General features: G+C 37.9%; 2 protein-coding genes across 2 annotated transcripts; one reads left to right on the forward strand and one right to left on the reverse strand.

Annotated features, from left to right (window-relative positions):
* The first annotated feature begins 1,486 nt into the window (after positions 1 to 1,486).
* On the forward strand, positions 1,487 to 6,940 carry LOC112057869 (uncharacterized). The gene is made up of 5 exons (XM_024098437.2): positions 1,487 to 1,620; positions 2,961 to 3,021; positions 4,254 to 4,365; positions 5,192 to 5,284; positions 6,510 to 6,940. Exons 1-5 carry the CDS (start codon positions 1,518 to 1,520, stop codon positions 6,576 to 6,578), a joined length of 438 nt encoding a protein of 145 aa, XP_023954205.2. The 5' UTR covers positions 1,487 to 1,517; the 3' UTR covers positions 6,579 to 6,940.
* A 3,126-nt stretch (positions 6,941 to 10,066) lies between these two features.
* On the reverse strand, positions 10,067 to 19,329 carry LOC112057893 (uncharacterized). Its single transcript, XM_024098492.2, has 5 exons — positions 19,207 to 19,329; positions 17,820 to 17,880; positions 16,383 to 16,494; positions 11,035 to 11,148; positions 10,067 to 10,234 (listed from the first exon to the last, which is right to left on the reverse strand). The coding sequence occupies exons 1-5, from the start codon at positions 19,256 to 19,258 to the stop codon at positions 10,169 to 10,171; spliced, it is 405 nt and encodes a 134-aa protein (XP_023954260.1). The 5' UTR covers positions 19,259 to 19,329; the 3' UTR covers positions 10,067 to 10,168.
* Positions 19,330 to 22,934: the final 3,605 nt, after the last annotated feature.

Here is a 22,934-nt window from a genome sequence, read left to right on the forward strand (position 1 = left end):
TACACGTACACTTTTTTAACCGTTAGCCGTCTTAATTCTTTATTTATGCGCCACTTTTGCTCTTCGAAGTCTTGGCTGTTACATCACTAACTTCCCAACTCTGACAGTTTTTATTGAGAAAATCTTGGGATCTAGGATGGAGGGAGCTGTTCTTTCAGTTAAATATATTTTCCGACCGACCGCCCAACTTTAATTTAACGCAGGTTAATGATTGGACCAACACGACTGTTTAAAAGGGCATTAATAAAAAAATATTACTCAAAGCGAAATCTATCCCATATCCTTAGAATTAGGGAAAAATAATTATATGGAGAGGATTGTTGATTGTCTTATTTTCTCAATTTTATTGCAGAGAGAGGCAATCGCATGGTTGACTTAATTGTGCAGGATTCCCTCAACAAATGGTGTGACATGGTCCGAGCAAGGGGACTAGACCCTCATGAAGCTGATCGACACGACCTTGATTTCACCCTATTGGAAGGGTAACTTGATATTTTTGAAGAAGTAACTTCTTAATACGTTCGCTGCGGAACGAGGTCAATTGACCTCGCATACGTTACGAGGTCGATAAACCTCGTTCAGCACCACATAATATTTTAGTACGAGGTCAAAAAACCTCGTTCGGCACCAGGGGACAGTATCAGTGCCGCATACTTATGAGTATATTATAATTCAAAATAGTGATGGCAGTTCCGACGGATATTATACATACATGTATATATATATATACATATAAAAAAAATTAGTTAAGCAGTTTGGCTCCTTTAAGTGGACTTGTCAACACCTTGAAGTTATGGTTATACTCCCGAGCATCCTGTATATCCCGAAGTTGGGATTTTAAAATAATTTTATCCTTTTTCAATTAAATTTTAACTGTCGTAAGCTTATCAAAATTTTCAATTCTGTTTTTTATTATAATATAAAACGTTATTTTCCGCATTTGTTTGTCTCTGTTTGTATGTTCGAGATGAACTATAAAACGGATTTCCGTGCTGGTTTCAACAATTAGAGTAGGTATTTCATGAGGAAGGTAGTATGTAATTTGTTATGATTTTATGTACCTACCCATTTAGAGTCGATGGACGTTTGGTGTTCCAAGGTGCTGGAATGGCAACCCCGCACCGGGAAGCGCAGTGTTGGTCGACCCCCTATTAGGTGGACCAAAGACATTAAGCGGGTTGCAGGGAGCCGCCAACATCCAGCGGTTCGAGACCGTTGTATTTTGGCGGCCCAAATATAGACCGTTGTATTTGAGCCTCCAAGAGCAAGGCAAGAGGCCTATGTCCGGCAATGGGCGTCCATCGGCTGATAATAAAAAAAAAACGATGAAGTACGAGGACAATTGAAGGAAATGTCGGAATAAGTGAGGCTTCGTGGGAGTTACCATCGGAAACAACCCGAATCGAATGGCTTGACTTTTTCCGATTCTTCCAACATTTTAGATAAAATGTTTAGTTTAGACAGAGATTTTGGTTTGCAGATTGGTTTGGGCCAAAATTCATATTCGGGACCTTCAAATGTTTGGCGCTGCGGACTTGGATATCAGAAAAATGAAATATAACATATTGTGGGGCATCTTGGAATACGACGTGCGTTTCACCAGATTCTTCATCAGAATAGGTGAGACATTTTACATTTTGCTTTTAAATTTATTCTGTGGCTTTGTCTAAGTTGGTTTTTGGCTGGTGGGAGTCTTCGGCAGTGGCTAGTTACCACCCTACTGACAAAGACGTACCGCCAAGCGTTTACCGTTCCGGTACGATGTTGTGTAGAAACCGAAAGGGGTGTGGATTTTCATCCTCTTAACAAGTTAGCCCGCTTCCATCTTAGATTGCATCATTACCTACTTACCATCAGGTGAGATTGTAGTCAAGGGCTAACTTGTAAAAAAGGGAAATCTGAAGAGTTTGTTTGTTTGTTAGATTGATTGAACGCGTTAATCTCAGGAACTACTGGTCCGATTTGAAAAATTATTTCTGTGTTAGATAGCCCATTTATCGAGGAAGGCTAAAGGCTATATATTATCCACGTATTCCAACGGGAACGGGAACTACACGGGTAAAACTGCGTGGCGTCAGCTACGTTGAACCAGCGAGATATGTTATCATACAAAGCTTTGTGACATCATTGCTACAGCAATTTCTTAAAGAAAAAAAAAATGTTTTCATAAGTTTCATGTCGGTGAATTATGTATTTTTTTACTTGAATCCGATTCAACAACATCGAGCAATATTGTATTTAACCATTCGCTGCCCGCGAGTATTTTATCGAAAAGCCCGTCTGCGTTGAAGAAGCCGACAGTCAGGGAATGCAGTATTAATCTACCGTTGTGAGCCATTTAAAAAAATCTTTATATTCCTCTATCGCGCGGAGCATGATACTGTGCTCGCCTATTGCCCTTAGTTTACCTTATATTTTTTTACATGTCACGTAACGGATACGATGGGCGACCAGTCGTCCATTTAGAAGTCAAGTGGATATGAGGCAATTAGTATCAATATTGCTGAAACGATTTTTATTGACATTGCTGTATAGGTATTGCTTTACTAACTGCTCCAGATTTTTTTTTTATTTTTTTTTATTTATTTAATTATTTATAATAATTACATGATAAAAATTAAAGGGTGCAGACATAAACTTGTTAAAGTTTTTCTGCGCACCCTTCGCCGTTGACAATACCGTAATTAAATCTACTACTTTATAATATTATAATACTAATCTACTATGAACTTAAAAATAATAAAAATTAGAAAGAGAAATCTAATTCTACAATTAAAACTACACATAAATACATAAAAATACTACGTCTAACTTAATATAACAATAAACAAGATTTATCCATTACGTGTTGCTTCCATTCACTATGGACTGGCCGCGATAACAGAATTTAGTTTTTTTTTTAAATTAGAATATAATTAATAATAGATCTTACTCTTGAAATATAACTTACATTGTTCCAGGTCATGCTGACGTCAGAGTCAAGTATGGTGATACTGAGATAGCCGGAACCGTCCGCGGAAAGTATGAAACTTTAACTTATTATATAATTTTTATTTGTACAGTTAGTCAAATGGTTAGATTTCTAAAATGATGTTTTGTAGAAACCTAATACGACAATCATCATCATCAAGACAAAGGCCTTTTGTAGGAACTTTCAAACACTACAATCTAGGGTTGCGATTCTGCTATTTTACATACGTCGACGACCTTTTCGCCTATCATTATAACACGTCTTATCCACTAAATTACCACAGTTTGAAAAAAAAAGACGTTACACAAATAATGACAGCGAATATTTCTTAGTGACTGCGACAAATGACTATTACGGATGACGTAATTGCACTAAAATAATGAACAAGATTGACCGTGTTCTTCATTCAAATCCTCTGGAAATTTAACAAAGGTTATAACTCAATAAACTTGTTCATTCTAAAGTAGTCTCTATTACATTCAAAATAAGGTTTTAAGGAAGAGTAGGCGCTTAGGCGCTGCGCGGCGCTCACGTGCAAGTTACCGTGACGTAAGCGGCGGCGCCGAAGCGTCGCGCAGAAATCAAGGAGCTAGCACCTTGGGACACCAACTACTACGTGTTCTATAAAACTTACATACATTGATAACATTCTCCAAGTATATAATTATAAAGTGTGTAAACAGGAGTTGGGCAGACGCCTTGTTTGTGAGTTGTTTGTGAGTGAAACGATTTTTAAAATTATTTCACTAATAGAGAGACACGTTATTTGTTGATGTAATAGGCTATATTTTATTCCCGTATTCCCATGGGAACGCGAAATCATTATCGTCATCAGTCTACATTCGTCCATTGCTGGACATAGGCCTTTCCAAAACCACGCCAACACACACGATCCTCCGCCTTCCTCATCCAGCCACTTCAAGGTACCATCGGATTACTGGTACGTGGACTCCATTCCAGAACACGCCTCCTCATGTGGCCATCTGTTCTGCGAAAGATTTGGCCCGTCCACTACCACTCTAACACCTTTATTCCTTTCCTTTTTAATTATTTATTATTCCTTTCCCTTTGGGCTACGTCGATTAAGTTAACGGGAACGGGAAGTAGACTCCACGCCACGAAAGAAGTCCCGCGGCTAAAACCTGAACTAAAATTGACAGCATCTTATACAAATGACAATAAGTGCCATTAAGACATTAGCGCCGCGTCTACGGGACTTATTTTGTGGCGCAGAGTATACGCGAGGGATGAAACAGTTGCTAATATAATTAAAAAATTACAGCATGGAGTTCGTTGCCGTCGGCGTAGGCGGAACTGCTCATATGTGGTACGATTACCAAGGAATAGCCCACATCAAGACTATCAACCCTGAGCTCAGATCTGAAAGCATCAGAGTAAGTATATGCGTATAAGAAATTAAAAAAAATAAATCCCGCTGATCCGAACTGGGAATCGAAACTAGGACTTCTCTGTTTAGAACAAGCCAGACAACACAGCTGCGTCAGAGAGATTGACAATTTTTGAAGCGATAACTCCTTATGCAAGAGTAAACCATAAGACATTGACGGCCTCCGTTGCGCAGTGGTTTGCGTAGTGGATTTACAAGACGGAGGTCCTGGGTTCGATCCCAGGCTGGGCGGATTGAGGCTTAATTGGTCCAGGTCTGGCTGGTGGGAGGCTTCGTTCGGCCTTGGCTAGTCACCACCCTATCGACAAAGACGTGCCGCTAAGCGATTTAGAAATGATGATGATTATTTTGTTAAAAAAGTTTGCTACAACGATTTATGACATCCTTTGCGCAAAAAATGAGCCAGCCCTTCTGTCACCAGTCGAGGCGACTAGCCGCGGTGAAATGATTCGATATTTTTTTTTGCACTGCGACTCCATGGCCCAAGGGTCTCCACAGCAAAAGGTACAAATATGTAACTCTCTGTCACAGAGGCATACTTGAGCCACTTACCGGTTTCAGCATTTTCTGCTGCGGCTCCCGGTCTTGATTCTGTCTCCCTGATATGACACGGTGCTAATGTGTCAACCGCATGTTGCGTCCCACATTAGGGCCTGCCCCATTTCCCTCGGAACCAGCGTCAATCCATCAGATCTCTTGCCATCATCCCGACTTATTCCTGACTGCTCGATTAGCAGGAATATTTATAGTGGCAAGAGCCTTTTTTATTATATTAAGAGAGCCAGTTACAATTAAACGATATTTATTTTCAGTCGGACGTGAAAGTCGTTGGATCTCGCGATTACAGCGATCAGGTCAACAACTTCTTCAACTACGAAATTCTGCCTCTATATGAAAAGTACCAGGTAAGATATGATTACGATGTCAACGAGAGCCTCCTTCGACGGCCTCCGTGGCTTAGTGGTGTGCGCGGCGGTCTACAAGACGGTGGTCCTGGGTTCGATCCCCGGCTGGGTCAATTTTTTTAATTGGTCCAGGTCTGGCTGGTAGGAGGCTGCGGCCTTGGTTAGCTACTGCCGGCTAAGGAGTAACGCCAAGCGATTTAGTGTTCCGGTACGATGTCGCGTAGAAATCAAAAGAAGTTTGGATTTTCATCCTACTCCTAGCAAGTTAGCCCGCTTCTATCTTAGATTGCACCATCACTTACCATCAGGTGAGATTGCAGTCAAGGGCTAACTTGTAAAGAATTAGAAATGCCTGCTATAGCCAGATATATCTCATTTTATTAACGCCAAAGTTCATTATAGGTAAATACGGTAGGCTCCGAATCCTCAATTATTCATAACGTTATCATCATTGTTCGATATCAACCGACTCACAGCTGAGCTCGAGTCTCTTCCCAGAATGAGAGGGGTTAGGCCAATAATCCACCACGCTGACCCAATGCGGATTGGCAGACTACACACACGCAGAGAATTAAGAAAATTTTCTGGTATGCAGGTTTCCTCACGATGTTTTTCCTTCACCATTTGAGACACGTGATATTTAATTTCTTGAAATGCACACAACTGCAAAGTTGGAGGTGCATGTTCCGGGCCGGATTAAAACCCACAGCCTCCGGAATCGGAGGCAGAGGTCATATCCACTGGGCTATCACGGCTCTCTCAATTATTCAAATATAAAACGTAATTTCCGATATTTTCTACTGTACACCAAGAGGAATTGCAGTCGTCAGACCTACCTTCGTGGCAACGCTGGATTTCCTGTATACCCTCAAAGTTTGAAGTTTACGATGATTTTCGAAACGTTGCCTCGAAACTATGGCTATTCGAGACATTATTTCTCTGCTGTCGTGTAAAATAATAAAAAAAAAATACGCTTTATGGTTGAGGGAGGTCCTTGAAATCTTCCAAAGCCACTTTCCAAATTCCACAACTATCTTATTTACTTATGGTAGTAGGACCAAAGGCTAACTTAGACTTAAATGGTCGCTAATTAAAGGACTTTACGTTTTCGATCGGAATACTGATTATATTTGATTTAAAAAAATAAGGTATGGAATTTGCGAACGGCGTCGTATGATTGGAACAGGCAAGGACCAGTTAAAACCACAAATATTTTCTTTTTCAGCATGAAGTAAACACCATGCTTGGACAGGTCATCATCTGGGGTGTTGACTGGATCAGGAGCATACGTTGATTTTAAAACAGTAGAAAAGCCAGGTCTATCCACATATATTATTGTAGATAATCTTTTTATCATAAAAATGGAACCGACTTCAAGATGTATTTCAGTTATATTGATTTTCATACAAAATTACTAAACAGAAATAGAACTAATCTGGATGTACAAGTTCAAACAAAAAAAATATTTTCCAAATTGTATATTAAATGACGAAGTTTTGAAGTCGGTTTAATCTGCCACCCTTAACTGAGCACAACTGTATTACTCTGATATATTTGAATAGACCTTACAACCCTGTTTCAACATTGTGTTATAAAATTCAAGTGGAAGATTGTTAACTCTATTTATATTACGTTAACATATCAATAAATCACTTTAATAATTGAATGTTTTTGTGTTTTGATTTAACTTAACATAACTCATATCGCCTGTCAGCTAGGGTCAACCAACCTAGGTCAAATCGCGACCCTTTGACCGTAAGTAGTTCATTGGCTATCTGACCAATACTTGAAGGCTTTCGTTTCGCGGTGTAGCGTCGTATTACGAACGCCCGGTTTCCCACTAGATCACTGGAGATTTGGCCACACAAAAATTCTGGTACTACAGGGCACAGCAATGAAAAATTTCATTAAATATAAATCTGGTAACTGAATCAACTGTCGGCAAAATAACGGAATGTTTAGTAAGTTAATTTATAACACATTTGCTCGTAAAGTATCGCTTATTTCACCAATTTCAATATCATAATGTATCTCATTACGCACATGAGCCGTAATGTAAAGTAAAATGCACATGTGCCGTAATGTAATATAAAACCTTTATAATTCGTCTAAAATGAAACGGTACTTTTTTAAATCTTGGCAAAGAGTTTTTTATGTCAGAAAAGTGCTCAACATTTTATGAATAAAATTAACTTTGTGAGATAAAATATAATAAAAAAACATTTAATTCTTTAATTTTAATAATTTTGACAATAAATGTCAACTATTTATATGTATCATAAACACAAAAATATTAATTTAATTTAATAGTAATACTGGCTGATTTTGGTGCATTTGTCTTGTCGCTAACTATGGGCCTCACAAGAAGGCTCAAAGTAACGCAGCGGGCGATGGAACGAGCTATTACGAGATATTAGTAGTATTTCTGCGTGAATGAATCATAAATGAGGAGATCCGCAGAAGAACCAAAGTCAACGACATAGCTCAACGAGTTGCGAAGCTAAAGTGGCAATGGGCGGGGCACATAGTTCGAAGAGCCGATGGACGTTGGGGTTCCAAAGTGCTGGAATGGCGACCCCGCACGAGTAAGCGTAGCGTTGCCTGACTCCCCATCAGGTAGACTGACGACATCAAGCGGGTCGCAGGGATTCGTTGGATGCAGGTGGCTCAGTATCGTGATGTTTGGAAGTCCCTACAAAAGGCCCATGACCTGGAGTGGACGTCCATCGGCTGATATGATGATGATGATGATGATTGATTCAGACTGACAAACAAAAAAATGTATTGTAACGATGTCAAAAATTGCATTTATTAATAGATAAGTTTCGCAATAAAATTGATTGAAACATTAAACTAACGTTTTCTTCTATTTAAATTGGTCGTATTATAGTGAACCATCTGCTAAGGATTTCCCAGAAGCCTTCTGCGATGAAATAATTTATTTCATCCTGCAAAAAACACAAACATACACTTGTGTTGTTTAATTTTTTTTTTATTCTTTACAAGTTAGCCCTTGACTACATCTCACCTGGTGGTAACTGGTGATGCAGTCACACTTTTCGGTTTCTACACGACATCGCTAAATTGCTTGTCTTTGCCAGTAGGGTGGTAACTAGCGACGGCCGAAGCCTTCCACCAGCCAGACCTTGACCAATTAAGAAAATCTCAATCGGTCTAGCCGGGGATCGAACCCAGGACCTCCGTTCTGTAAATCCACCGCGCATAAGCCCGAAAAAAAAATAGAACAATACTCATTTCAATATTGTGCTCGTATTACTTGAGCCGTGATAGCCTAGTGGATAAGACCTCTGCCTCCGATTCCGGAGGGTGTGGGCTCGAATCCGGTCCGGGGCATGCACCTCCAACTTTTCAGTTGTGTGCATATTAAAAAAAGGCTCACTGCTGAGCTCAAGTCTCCTCTCAGACTGAGAGGAGTTAGGCCAATAGTCCACCACGCTGGCCCAATGCGGATTGACAGATTTCACACACGCAGAGAATCAAGAAAATTCTCTGCTATGCAGAGAATTCTATTTCCTCACGATGTTTTTGGGCTACTGGGCTATCACAAATATTACTACACTAACAATAGAAAAGCTAACAAGTAATGTCTCACAGTCTTCCTAAACAGGCACTTCACACCTGCCTATTGCTTTATCTTCACCTTCTTCACATTTTTCATCATCTTACTACCCAGTTAGATGATGGAAAACCACTTGCTATTCCTAAATTCCTAAAATGAAATCAAATGCAAGGCACACCATTTAGGAATAGAAGGGTGAAGAAACACTGAGTATGAGTACTCATTTTGCATTTCTAAATAAATTGCATGTACTTTATAGATTTCATTTTCATCTTGTTTTAGAAAGGATTTTACTGTAAGGATGTCTCGGTTAGGTACCAATTCTTTTTGCATTTCTAAATTCATTGCATAATTTTTATAGCTCTCAATTTAATCTTGTTGTACAAAGGATTTTTCTATGTCCCTATTCCTTATTCTTTATCGTAGCCTACATATTGTTTTTCTACTTTTATTTATTTACTTGTCCATTTAAAAAAAAATCAGGGCTCCAGAGTGAGGAACCTCCTCACAATCCGCGCTGTTTCAAGAATCCTTCTGTATCCGACTCTTGATCCAACAGTTAAGCAAAAGCTTCTTAGGGTGTTGGTCGAAGCTTTTTGCTAGATGACCATCGACTGAAACGACTATCAGAACAATAATAGTTGACTCAACATTCCACATGGCGGTAATCTCTCAAGGTAGTATGGCGGTAATCTCTCAAGTATTCTGATACTTCCTTTGCAGCTTTAACCAGATTATCGTCATGTGGAACATTCCAGCAGATTACCACTGGATTGCCAGCACCTGATCTTATAGTGGTAGTCACGATCACTATTGGCTCAAGAGTCTGAAGGAAAGACAACATTCTTGATCGGTACGTAGCGAGGTTAGTTCCCCCCTCTGTCGCCCCATAGTACGCACGCATGACGCTCTCATTGAGTGAACGACACCATCTCATGCGGCACACTTACAGGAGTCCGCAGCTCCTCTTGCCCCAAGCTCTCTTGTCGTGGTTATGTTGTTGTCAAGCTGGTGTTGTTGTTGCCATCACCGTATGGTGACACCCTGACGAGTTTTGCGCTGATGTTGGCGGGGTCTTATTTTTATTCTATGGTGTCAGCGCCGTCGAAGATTCATGGTTTATTTTTTGTGCGCTTGTTTTATTGTGTTCCCTACCCATTGTTATCAATAATGCGGCAATAAATTGGAAAAACACAAAAACATATTTCAAATTTCATTTATTATTTAATTAGTTTTACAATAAAATTTACTTTTACTTTATTTAATGTGAAAAATTAAAATGTTTTCTTCGATTTCTCCGTCTGTTACCACCACCACCACCTGTTCACCATTTCCCTGATACCTTCTGCGACGAGGGTGTTCAGAAAAACCTACAAACAACATTAACTTATATTACACATTCATCACCATCAAATCATATTCGGCTGACTGCTGAGTTCCAGTCTCCTCTCAGAATGAGGGGTTAGGCCAATAGTCTACCACGCTGGCCCAATGCGGATTGGCAGACTTTACACGCAGAGAATATTAAGAAAATTCTCAAGTATGCAGGTTTCCTCAGGATGTTTTTCCTTCACCGTTTGAGACATGTGATATTTAATTTCTAAAAACACACATCTGAAAATTTGAAGGTGTATGCCCCGAAACGGATTCGTTCGTTAACGATAAGTTATCTCGTAGAGAAAATAAGAAAAAAAGATCTATATTTTTAAGTAATGCCAAATATCAGATTACTAAATTATAAAATTTATTAAGGCTTGACTGTCCACTCAAACAGTGGACCAATAAAAGAATGCCCGGCATTTATGTGGCATACTGCAGGTTTTATTGCATTGAAATTTCGTCGCGATTAGTCGACAATTAGCTTTCTTTTTTTGTCTTTTTTGTCAATTTGTCTACTGGGTATGAAATATTATGCTTCTCTTTCGTCTAAGAAATTTTCAGTAGTAGCCTAAAGTTATGTTAGTTCGTACGAAGTCAGTTGAGTTAGACTCTCGCGCCTCTGAGAGCAAGGTGTAGGTTTTAGTCATCATCATCAACATCTGATAGTTATCGTTGCTGGACAAACAATTACTCTAAGTTCCAAATTCTCTCCTAAAAGGAGGGAGGTCTACCCTGTATTAGATCATTAAATATATAATGATGATGATAGTACGATCATTGATATACTTACATCGTTTTCTGCCCATAATTCCTTCATTCTCACGTTGAGGATGTTATTGACGCAACTGGAAACGTCGCGTGGTGCTAAACAGGTCAAGCACTTCCAGTTAGCCTTGAAGTTAGCCTGAAATTATATATGTATTATTATATTATATGTGTTTGAAAATTAAATTAAACTATTCTTTATTGCACATAGACACACAATACAATAGAAACAAAATATTAACAAAATTCACAATACGCTGTTTGTAATACTTGAATTCCTTATACAAATAGTTACACAAGCACTCTAAATACCCAATAGTCAATGAGGGGATTTGATTAAATAAATTTAGTTAAAAATTTCATCTATCTGGGTGCTTTTCCACCTGAGGGCCTAGTGGCAGTTTGATACTGTTACTATCGCGTTAACGTAAAAACGAATGTCTAAGGAATTGAAACAGCGCCATTTAGTGCGCAACTGTTTCAATTCCATATAAATTTTCGTTTACGTTAACGCGATATTAACGAACATACGAAAATATTGAAAACTCCCACTAGGCACACAGAGATGTGCTATGCAACTATGCTGCGAAGATGAGAAATCTACTGTGTAATATGTGACCGTTGCCACCAATTGATATTAAGCTATGGAGCTGTGCGAGAAAGATGCGCTATGAAGATGTGCCGCCGCAAAATACACTCGCGACGGCCCATAGCAGGCATCCTTATCACGCATCCTTCCATATAAAAAAACTCATCTTATATCTTAGTTGAATCCGTTTCCACCAGTGCTTAGCTATGTGCACCATTGAATATGATTGGTGGATATCAAATGCATAGCAAATTAGCGAGGCACACCTCTGGTGGAAAAGCACACTTAATATTTATACGGGAGCAACCTATTTGCAATGTGTCCATGGGATTATTATCTAGCAATTATTTCTTATCTATACTAATATTATAAAGCTGAAGAGTTTGTTTGTTTGTTTGTTTGATTGAACGCGCTAATCTCAGGAGCTAAACTACTGGTCCGATTTGAAAAATTCTTTCAGTGTTAGATAGCCCATTTTTCGAGGAAGGCTATAGGCTACATATTATCCCCGTATTTCTACGGGAACAGGTACCGTGGCGTCAGCTAGTCACTAATAAATAACAGATGAGGGTGTATATTTCTTACGCCGGATCTTAGACTATTAACATTTGGAACATCTTTTGAGCGCCGTTTTTAAGTGCATTGGCCTATGTCGCTGCAACCGTCACGCCAATTTTGTACACTACTAGCCGACGCCCCGCGGTTTCGACCGAGTTGTTCCCGTTCCCGTGAGAATACAGGAATAAAATACAGCCTATGACTTTTACAATCAACGTAGCTTTTTTGGTAAAGGAATTTTCAAAATTGATTCAATAGGGATTACCTCCTACAATACAACAAACTTTACCTCTCTATATAGATATAGATATAGATTATGAATATCGATGGTTTTGTGAGAAATTATAGTTGAGTTTTGGGACACCATAGTTTGTAGCCAAATTACACATCAATCTTTCTACAAACTTTAGGGGTTAGGCCAATAGTCCACCACGCTGGCCCAATGCGGATTTTCAGACTTCACACAAGCAGAAAATTAAGAAAATTTTCTGGTATGCAGGTTTCTTCACGATGTTTTTCCTTCACCGTTTGAGACACGTGATATTTAATTTCATAAAATGCACACAACTGAAAAGTTGGAGGTCCAGCCCAGATTCGAACCTGGATATGATCTCCACTGGGCTTTACAATAAATAAAATAAAAACTTTACAATGGTATTTTTCGCTTTTTAGTTTGAATGAATGAATGAATGAATGAATGAATGAATGAAATATACTTTATTGTACACCAAAAATAATAATAACAGGCAAGAAATTAACTTAAAAACTAATGTACAATTGGCGGCCTTATCGCTAATGAGCGATCTCTTCCAGACAACCAATCGAAAAAAGAGAAAATAAATACAAGGAATAATGCATAATGACGGGTGTACACATAAAAAGAGAAGTAGAAGATATATTACACTTAGATAATAATATATAAAATCAAAATCAATATATTTATATATATATATATATGAACACATACAAATATACATACATACCTACCAACAATTACATATATTCCTACATAAATAAGGATACTTACAAATAAATATATATATATATATATATATATATATATATAACATAAGCATACATACGAAAATTTTATTTAAATAATTTAGATGTAAAAAGTAAGAAACAAGACAACATCAACAATTATTTAAACATGAACAAATAAATAAAATCATTTAAACGAAAATAAATACGGAATGATAAAAAGGTCAAGGAGGAAAGAAGTGCATATTTACCAGTTGTTTGAAAGAAGCTAGAGATTGCGCACGCCGAGCCTCGAGAGGTAAGGAATTCCAGAGGCGAGCAGCTTTTACAGAGAATGATTTAGAATAATAGGAAGTATTATGAGAAGGAATTTTTAGAATGAAATTATCCTCAGATCGAAGTGAGCGACAATGAGAATCACTGAGAAAGTTAAATCGCTCCTTTAGATATGGGGGAGTAGCAGGGTTAAAAAGGACGTTATATAAAATAAAAAGAATGTGAGTATTCCTGCGAAGGCGAATTGAAGGCCACTTGAGTTTATCGCGAAATTCGGAAATATGATCATATTTGCGAAGTCCAAATATGAATCTTATACAAATGTTCTGAATGCGCTCAAGCTTATCAAGCAGTTCCTCACTCAAATTAAGATAACACGTGCCAGCATAATCGAGAATTGGTAGTAGGAGTGATTGTGCAAGCGCAATTTTAGTAGATACTGGAAGGAAATTTCTTAATCTTCGAAGTGACCTTATAGATGCAAACACCTTCCTACTGACCTCACTTACCTGGGGTGCCCAAGTAAAATACTTATCGAAAGTAACACCGAGGTTTTTAACCGTGTCACTAAATGGCACATGCGTTCCATCAAAAACTACACTAGGAATAGAAGCCCAATCAATGCGTGCTACCAAATTATGACTACCTATAACTATAACTTGAGTTTTGGAAGGATTCACTTTCAGACCGTATGAATTGCTCCATTGTACTATCGAATCTAAATCCTTATTTATAACATTTATTGCATTAGGCAAATCAGACAGTTTGGCCTGAACGTATATTTGGAGATCATCCGCATACAGGTGGTAGAGAGAAGAAAGCTGAAGAGTGATAGAACTAATGAAAATTGAAAAAAGGAGAGGAGACAACACGCCACCTTGTGGAACACCGGCAGAAATCGTGCACCAGTTAGATACAGAGTCATTGACTCGCACACACTGCCGGCGACCAAACAAGTAACTACGAAACCAGTCAATCACTTCAGGAGATATGTTGAGAGAACCTAGTTTAGCCAATAGAAGATCAAAATCAACATTATTAAATGCATTACTAAAATCAAGTAAGGCCAACACCGTAACACATTGATTATCCATACCAAGGCGAATATCTTCAGTAATTTTGATTAATGCAGTAGTCGTACTATGACCAGTCCGGAAACCCGATTGAAATGGGTTCGAAAGATTTTGTCTAGTTAGGAAAAGGCTTAATTGACGGTGAACTATTCGCTCAAACACTTTTGAAAGAAACGGGAGGATGGAAATGGGTCTATATTCAGAGAAACTGGAAGGATTTATTTTCTTAGGAATAGGAGTAACTTGAGCATTTTTCCAAGACGAAGGAAAGCTCCCGGAAAGAATAGAGAAATTAAATAAGGATTTGATTATCGGGGCTAAGATGTTAATGATAGGAACGATCATCTTACGACTAATGCAGTCAGTACCAACGGCATTGGAATTGACCTCGCTAATATTTCTCACAACATCACTATCAGTGATATGACAGAAAATGAAAGAAGGATCGTCAGAAGTGGGTAAAGCTATTAAATTATTTATAGTGTTTAGTTTTGTGACGTCATCAATAGCGCAAGAAGAAGAAAAATGATTATTAAGCTGATCTAAATCAAGTTTACAGGAATCATTATTCTGACGTGCTTTCCCAACTCCAAGTGACTTGAGAAATTTCCACACTCTACCGGAATCTTCTTCTTCGAGTATGGACTTATGGATATGGCATCGTTGCATATCTCTACATAACCTGTTGCATCGATTCCGAATAGTGTGATACTTGTTCTTATTAACATCACAGTTGTTACTTTTATATTTAGCTTTTGCAGAATTCTTTTTATTTTGCAAAGCTTTAAGCTCCTGAGTAAGCCAGGGAGCAGGAAGGTGCTTAAGCCGAACTGGGCGAATCGGAGCATGCACATCGTATAGTTGCGTTAGGAGAGTGTTGAAACTATTAACTCTATCATCAATACAGGCTCCGGTAAGAACACTTGTCCAATTTATCCCTGCTGCATCATCCTTTAAGCTATCGATGTCCATATTACTAAAATTACGTTGCAGAAGAATTCTCGGTTTAGCTTTTGGGGGACTCATTTTATAGGACACATAGATCAAATCATGGTATGAAAAAGCATCAGCGGAACACTGGCCATGTTTGGCAACATGATCAAGGGAAGAGACTAATATGATGTCTAGAAGAGTTGGGCAAGAATTAGGAAATGAGTGTGTAGCTAACAGAGGGAGTATATGTAAATTAGCTGCCCTCACAAGAGTTTTTAAACGCACAGACCGCGAGTCCGATTTCAGTAAACACGTATTAAAATCCCCCATAATTATAGTATGTTTATATAAAGGAATAAATTTATCTAAAAGGTTTTCAAAAGCAGAATAGTAATCTATTGTGAGACTAGGATTATAATACACACCCAGTAACATTTTAGTGTTTGAAAAAAGTACCTCAATAAATAAATGTTCCGCTCCCGGTGCCGTCTGGGGATTTGACAAGTTTATGATGGTGAAAGGGATATGGGAACGTAGATAAATGGCTACACCACCACCGGTCCGATGAATACGGTCATTTCGTATTAATCGAAAGCCAGGAAGAGCATAGGACGTTGAAGACAAACACGGTTTAAGCCATGATTCTGATATCAGAATGGCATGGATGTTCGTGTTATCAAAAGATGAGAGCATATCTGAATAATGTGCAGGAATACTCTGAGCATTAATATGAATAATATTAAAGTTTTTCGATACATCAGAGAAGTACATATTAAGATTATCAGAAATAGAAGGAAGGCTGTAGAAACTGGAGTCACTATTTGTATCACTAAGGGTTGAAACTGAGAGGAATGCATCGTCTAGTTTCGTGGGTTTATGTTTTTGAAGTCGGTTTTATTTTTTAGAAAAATATTACGGATTTAAAATAAAATATACGCAATCACTCCAAATAAATTAAAATACCTGAATATCTTTAAGGCTGACGACAGTGTTGATGTTGATGATGTAAGCGGGTTGGCCAGGGTATACCCTCAAGAGAGTGTCCAACACAATACGCAGATCGACAATTTCGAGCCTAAAAAAAAAACATTATCCAATCTTCGTTAGTAATACAGTCCGATACCCAGCGTCGGCCCGACGTAAATTTTAAAATGGAGCGAGATCCAATAATGGCGCCTGTTTGTTCCTAATAATATGCAGATACCTGTACCAAATTATAAGTATAAAGAAAGAATGGAACGCGAAGATATTGATCATACTCTGGGGTGACCAATAGGGATGATGACAGTCTTTTAAATTGTATATAAATTAAGAGTATGCTAATAGTAAAGCAATTTTCTAAAAGTAACAGGTTATCTGCGATCATTACTTTCGGAGTTACAGGGATTTAAAGAGTCAGATTTGCGGCGCTGCCGCGGATCCCTGAAAAACGCTCCATACAAAATGGCACGAACTAGTGACGTCGTTGGCTCGCTGATCGTTGGTTTTGTATGGGCGTTCAAACAAAATCACTAATATCTTTGTTATTTGTGCGTTTATGTTTATAGTTCATTTATTGAAAAATGTCACATTTAATGTAAGGAAGCTAAAACTGTATGAATTTTTATCTAATTACGATAAAAAAAATTGATAGATTTTGAAATTTTATTATCTTATTTATTTTGCAAATATCCAAACATTCTTTACTTTTTTTGTATAAATTAGTTAACATTGACCTTATTTACCCGAATGTATCATAAAAATCAATTTATTCAAACCTAGTCATCATCCCCATTGAAAATCAGGCGCAGTACCATCTACAGTTGACTAGGATTATCATTACGGCGCTCTGTAGCATTTGGCGCCTGGAGCGACTGCTCCATTCGCCGTATGGACGGGCCGGCCCTGCCAACTAAATCCTACTAATATTATAAACGCGAAAATTTGTATGGATGTTTGTATGTTTGTTACTCTTTAACGTCGCTACTACTAAAGTGATTTGACTGAAATTTGGAATGGAAATTGATTTTACTCTGGATTAACACATAGGCTACTTTTTATCCCAAAAAAATTCATGGTTTTCCGAAATTTGCGAAAACTGATGATTTTAATTATATGAATGTTTGTAACCCTTTCACGCCTCGACTACTGAACCGAATCAGCTGAAATTTGGTATTGAGATATATATAGCATGGATTAACACATAGGCTACTTTTTATCCCGAAAATATCCATGGTTCCCGAGGTATTTGTGATAAACTAAATTTCACGCGGACGAAGTCGCGGGCGTCCGCTAGTTTAACATAAACATTCGAGCAGCATTGTATGTGTGAGCCTCATATCCCCTCTTCTATAAAAAAAGTGGCCTGGCACTGTAATGGGCCTTTCAAGTAGGCTGATAAATGTTGCACAAGTTACTTACGTGCCAGAGAGTTGACCCTTACCACCTCTATCTCCGATGCGACCTTCAGCTTCGTAGTGTCCTGAAAACGTACGAGACAGTAGAAATTAAATAAAACCGACCGATTATGGAGTAAGACCTACATATAATTTCAATAAAGCTGAAAGTTTATCACACTGGGGGCCCATTGTCATGATTATCAACCCATATTCGGCTCACTGCTGAGCTCGAGACTCCTCTCAGACTGAGAGGGGTTAGACCAAAAGTCCACCACGCTGCCTAATGCGGATTGGCAGACTTTACACAGAAAATTAAGACAATTGCCTGGTATGCAGGTTTGCTCGCGATGTTTTTCTACACCGTTTGAGACACGTGATATTTAATTTCTTATAATGCACACAACTAAAAAGTTGGAGGTGCATGCCCCGGACCGGATTCGAAACCACGCCCTCCGGAACAATAGGTACAATCATAATTTTAAAAGATCATTATCCTTCGAAATTTGAATATCCAAAAATTTGTTAGCGAGTTCCCTTAACTGTCCCTCGTCTTCATTATCAGACATGTAATGACAGTTACGACTCGACAGTTTCACTAGGTGGAAATTTGTCATCATTGCATACTAATTAAGCCCAACCACAATGTAAGTACTGCAAACCGTTTAGAAATTCCATTTACTGTCCTTCGTCTTTTTAACCAGACACCTAATAATGATACCACGCTCGGAGTACTATACCAAAATCTGCTTTACAAAAAAAAAAAGAATCATCAGAATTGAACCATATAAGACGAAATTATGCGCGAAAAATGATTGTCACTCTTTGAACAACTGATTGATATGATGGTATCCTGAGAAAAATAAGCTACGTAAATGAACTACGTACTTCAGTAGCTTTCTTTACTACTTACTACGGGTGCAGCATACGTAAGAAAGATCCCGTATACTGAGTAATGGTACTGCATACTGTAACGTTTAGAAGCAACACCATGCTCCATAAGTAGCTTGTGATTAACGGAGTCACTTACTTATAAGAGTATGTTCGACCAGTAAATTAATATGTTTCGCAAGTATATTATTAATAAGAATTTCATCACGCTTGCCCGGTTTTAATAATAACACCTTACTAGTACGTCTTCGTAATATGATTGCGACAATCGAAGTCAAGTCGAGAGTCGAAGTGCGGTTACGTAGGATGCACTATTCTACTACTTGACCCGAAAAAGTATGCAATAGGGTACCGGCTACAAGCGTACTCGTAATAGTGTCTGGTTTGCTACGTATTTTACGTACACCACTCCAGGAAAATTTTCAACAGGCTATTACTTGGAAGTTGGAAACAATTTGTGGTTAACATAATTTCACGAGAAGGAAGTCCCGGTATCAGCTACATAATTTTTAAACACTTACCAAATTTGGCTTTCACTCTCTTCAAACTCAGATCTAGATCAAGACGGCCCATCAATATGTTGTATGTTACACTGTTGATATGGAAACTACTCAGACCTTCGACGTGTAGTTCCTTAAGGTATCCCTTCACAAATAATAAGCTGAAATAAAACCAAGAATGTCAAATACGAGTACATTTATCAACTTCACATACGGATGCCAAGGATTTGGACTGAGACGAACACTGAGTTTTATTTATGCAGAGGAGTATTTAAAAATAAATCATCTATTTTCCACGATCTTTCATAAAGTGCCGCTTCATCAACACATCAGCCGATGGATGTCCACAACAGGATATAAGGAGAAAAGAAGGAGGTCCTTAATCTTTTAGTTGGGACAACTCGCCATTAATCGCCAAGGCTCTGGGCTCGTAGCCATGTGAAACATTGATTCTTTTTCTACAAACGCTAACGCTTCGAAAACTAAAAAATGTATGGGAATGAAAGACCAATCTATAACTTGATTACGTGGCTAGTCTATAGCAAATGTCTTTCCATACATTTATTAATTTTCGAAGCGACTGCGATCGAGCAATTCCTAGCGATTCGCTTGATGGCATTAGTTCACCCACCTAGTGGGTTGATAATGATGACTGCTACTAATTGCGTCTACTATTAGTGTAGTCGTACTAGCAGTTAGTAGATAGTATTAATAGTCTTATTTACCGTATTATTGCAATTTTAAAAGACTTCAAAAAAGAAGGAGGTTCTCATTAAGGCACGTATGTTGTATTTTTTTTAAATTTTTGTTTGAAAAATTATTCTTCCAGATTGGTCCCATTTCATTTTCATGAAAATCGGTTTAGTAATTTTGTGTTAAAATATAAATAACTGAAATACGTCTTTGAAGTCAGTTCCATTTTTTAATTTGAAAAGATTTGCCAGAATGCAAAAGAAGACTGAGCTTGTTAAGATCATTAAGCAGCGGAAGATATCGTATCTAGGGCATATTTTGCGACACGAAAGATACCGTTTCCTTCAAACCATCATGATGGGCAAGATTGCAGGCAAAAGAGGTGTAAGAAGAAGAAAGAAGTCCTGGCTACGAAGTATAAGGGAGTGGACTGGCATAAAGACCGTCGAAGAACTTTTCCGCCTAGCCATGGACAAGGAAAAGTTTAGAAAGCTGACCGCCGACCTTCAGTAATGGAGAGGCACTCTAAGAAGAAAAAGATTATAATTCTTACTTCTGAATAATTGTTGTTTCGAAACTATGATGGGGTTTGTGCAAGGGGTCATATCCAGCTGCCTTGACGTGGTCAATCACTCTATTAACGAAATCTATAGTCCACAAATCCATCCAACGGCTCTGTGTTGGTACGGGAGCTGTAAAATGTAAAATAAAGTTTTTAAACAGAAAAGCCACGCAAACGATGCTTCTTGCACTCAAAGCTTTTTGTACAAAACATATAAAATATTATTCATAAAAATAGAATCATAATACTCGTACATTGGTTGTAAGTAATGTTCAACAAAAAATAGATCTTTAAAATCTCAACTACAGTTTAATTGATGTACAATTGTCTGATTCAAGGTAGAAAAATTTATAAATCTGAAAAAAGTATAACAAAGGTTTAAAAAACATCCCTAGGGTGCAGTGGCGAAGGATGAAATTTTGACGAAGCCATCCCAAAGAAAAGGAAATTCATACCAGTTGATGCAAACTCCGGTTTCTCATAGGAGTATGTATATTCTTTACAATAATGAATATGTATGTATGGATTTTTAAAAGGTAACCTGGGAATCGGCCTGTATGGACTCTTCGCCACTGCTAGGGTGACCCTAGGGATGTTTTTTAGAACTTTGTTATAGATAATTAGGTGGTACATCTATCGCTTGCGTTTTATCCATTAAATGCGGGACATCCTGTAAATATATTTATTTATAGCACGCACTATTATTTGTTATTTTATTAATTAAAAGCTTTAAGGTTTTTTCTGGCCATTGAACACTTTTCAGATTTAACAGAGGATGCATTTAACACTTTTCTATATAATTGTATCTGCACAGATTACCGTCATTTAGGTTCAACTTTTTTTTTCATTCTCGACAAGTTAGCCCTTGACTACAATCTCACCTGATGGTAATTGATGATGCAATCAAAGATGGAAGCGGGCTAACTTGTTAGGAATAAGATGAAATCCACGCTCCTTTCAGTGTCTACTTGTCTTCGCTTGGTGGTACGTCTTTGTAGGTAAGGTGTAACTAGCCAAAGCCGAAGTCTCCCACCAGCCGAACCTATAGCCTATAGCTACTTATTATAAGGTCAAAACATTACTCACCATCAATGTCCCGAGGCATGGCGGCAACGCCAGCGATGGCCAACAGGCAAGCGAAGAGAACGGCTTTCATCGTGGAATTCCGCCTGAGTAATAATAATAAATTAATTAATAATTCAAAATATTTTCAAAAATCAACTTTTAGCCTGTTACACAAGTTTGTCGCGACAAATGAAACCAAACCATCGACCATCGACCTGTTTAATCAAATCATACTAATGCATTGCCAAAATTTAAGTCCAATCTAAATTAAGGCATGGTTCAGGTTCTAATAGGAAAATAAAAATATTACTAAACGTGCAATGTATTGTAATCCAAAAATTACTGTACTAATACTACTTACTAGCTGACGCCGTGCGGTTTAACCCGCGTGGTTCCCGTTCCCGTAGGAATACGGGGATAATTTATAGCCTTCCTCGATAAATGGGCAATCTAACACTGAAAGAATTTTGCAAATCGGACCAGTAGTTCCTGAGATTAGCGCGTTCAATCAAACAAACAAACTCTTCAGTTTTATAAGATTAGTATAGATCGAAGCGTCGAGTAAAAAATAAAGCTCTAAACTAAATAGGTAAGTACCAAAAATATGAAAGATGGAAGTTTTGCTCACCTTTTCAGTTTGTGAAATGAAATTAAAATGCATTTTGCAATCCATATTTATATCAAACGGTAGCCTTGATTAAATCTCTTAATCGAGGGAAAAACGTAGATAATGTGATGATTATAATATTATTACTTAAAGTTCTGATACCAGTGTTACAGAATTTAAAAATTTTTACTTATCTAGTAATTGCAGCTACACCTGTGCTAGCAAATATACAATTGGCTTATCAAGCCACAGTGAAACAATTTCTAGATATCGAAATAGGATTCCCTAGGTTTTTAAGTGTTTTTCAAACGCGACTATTAGTACAGTTCGATCAAGTGATGTGCATAGAATTGAGTAGGTATGGCTTGCTTTTGAAATTTGACATTAAGCTTGTTTATATAAAATTAATTAAGTTTTGCTCTCAATACTTTTGAGTTGATAGGGATATTTGACGTCACCCGGACGATGGCTTTTTAACACATGATTCTGCTTCTGCCTTCGGACCCTAAGACGATGCTTCTGCGCTGGCAACCCCGGTGACGCCACTGAGCTCTCGTTAAGGAGCCTACGGCATTTAGACAACCAAAAAAAAAAGTAGGTCCTTTCAAATACTTGAGAACGCATATCCAGGAGTAACTTGCATTCTACTAATACCCATTACTTTACCACATGCAAAGGAAGATTTTTAAGTGGTTTTACATTATTTTACTAGGTTATTTTAATCTAGGAGGGTCATTTAAAAGGTTTATCTTACCTTTTTAATAAGCAGAAATTTTTAACAGGAGACCAGTCGCAGTGATTTTACATTAGGGATTTTGGAAT

This window comes from Bicyclus anynana, chromosome 4, assembly GCF_947172395.1.
Source record: "Bicyclus anynana chromosome 4, ilBicAnyn1.1, whole genome shotgun sequence".
Lineage (NCBI taxonomy): Eukaryota > Metazoa > Arthropoda > Insecta > Lepidoptera > Nymphalidae > Bicyclus > Bicyclus anynana.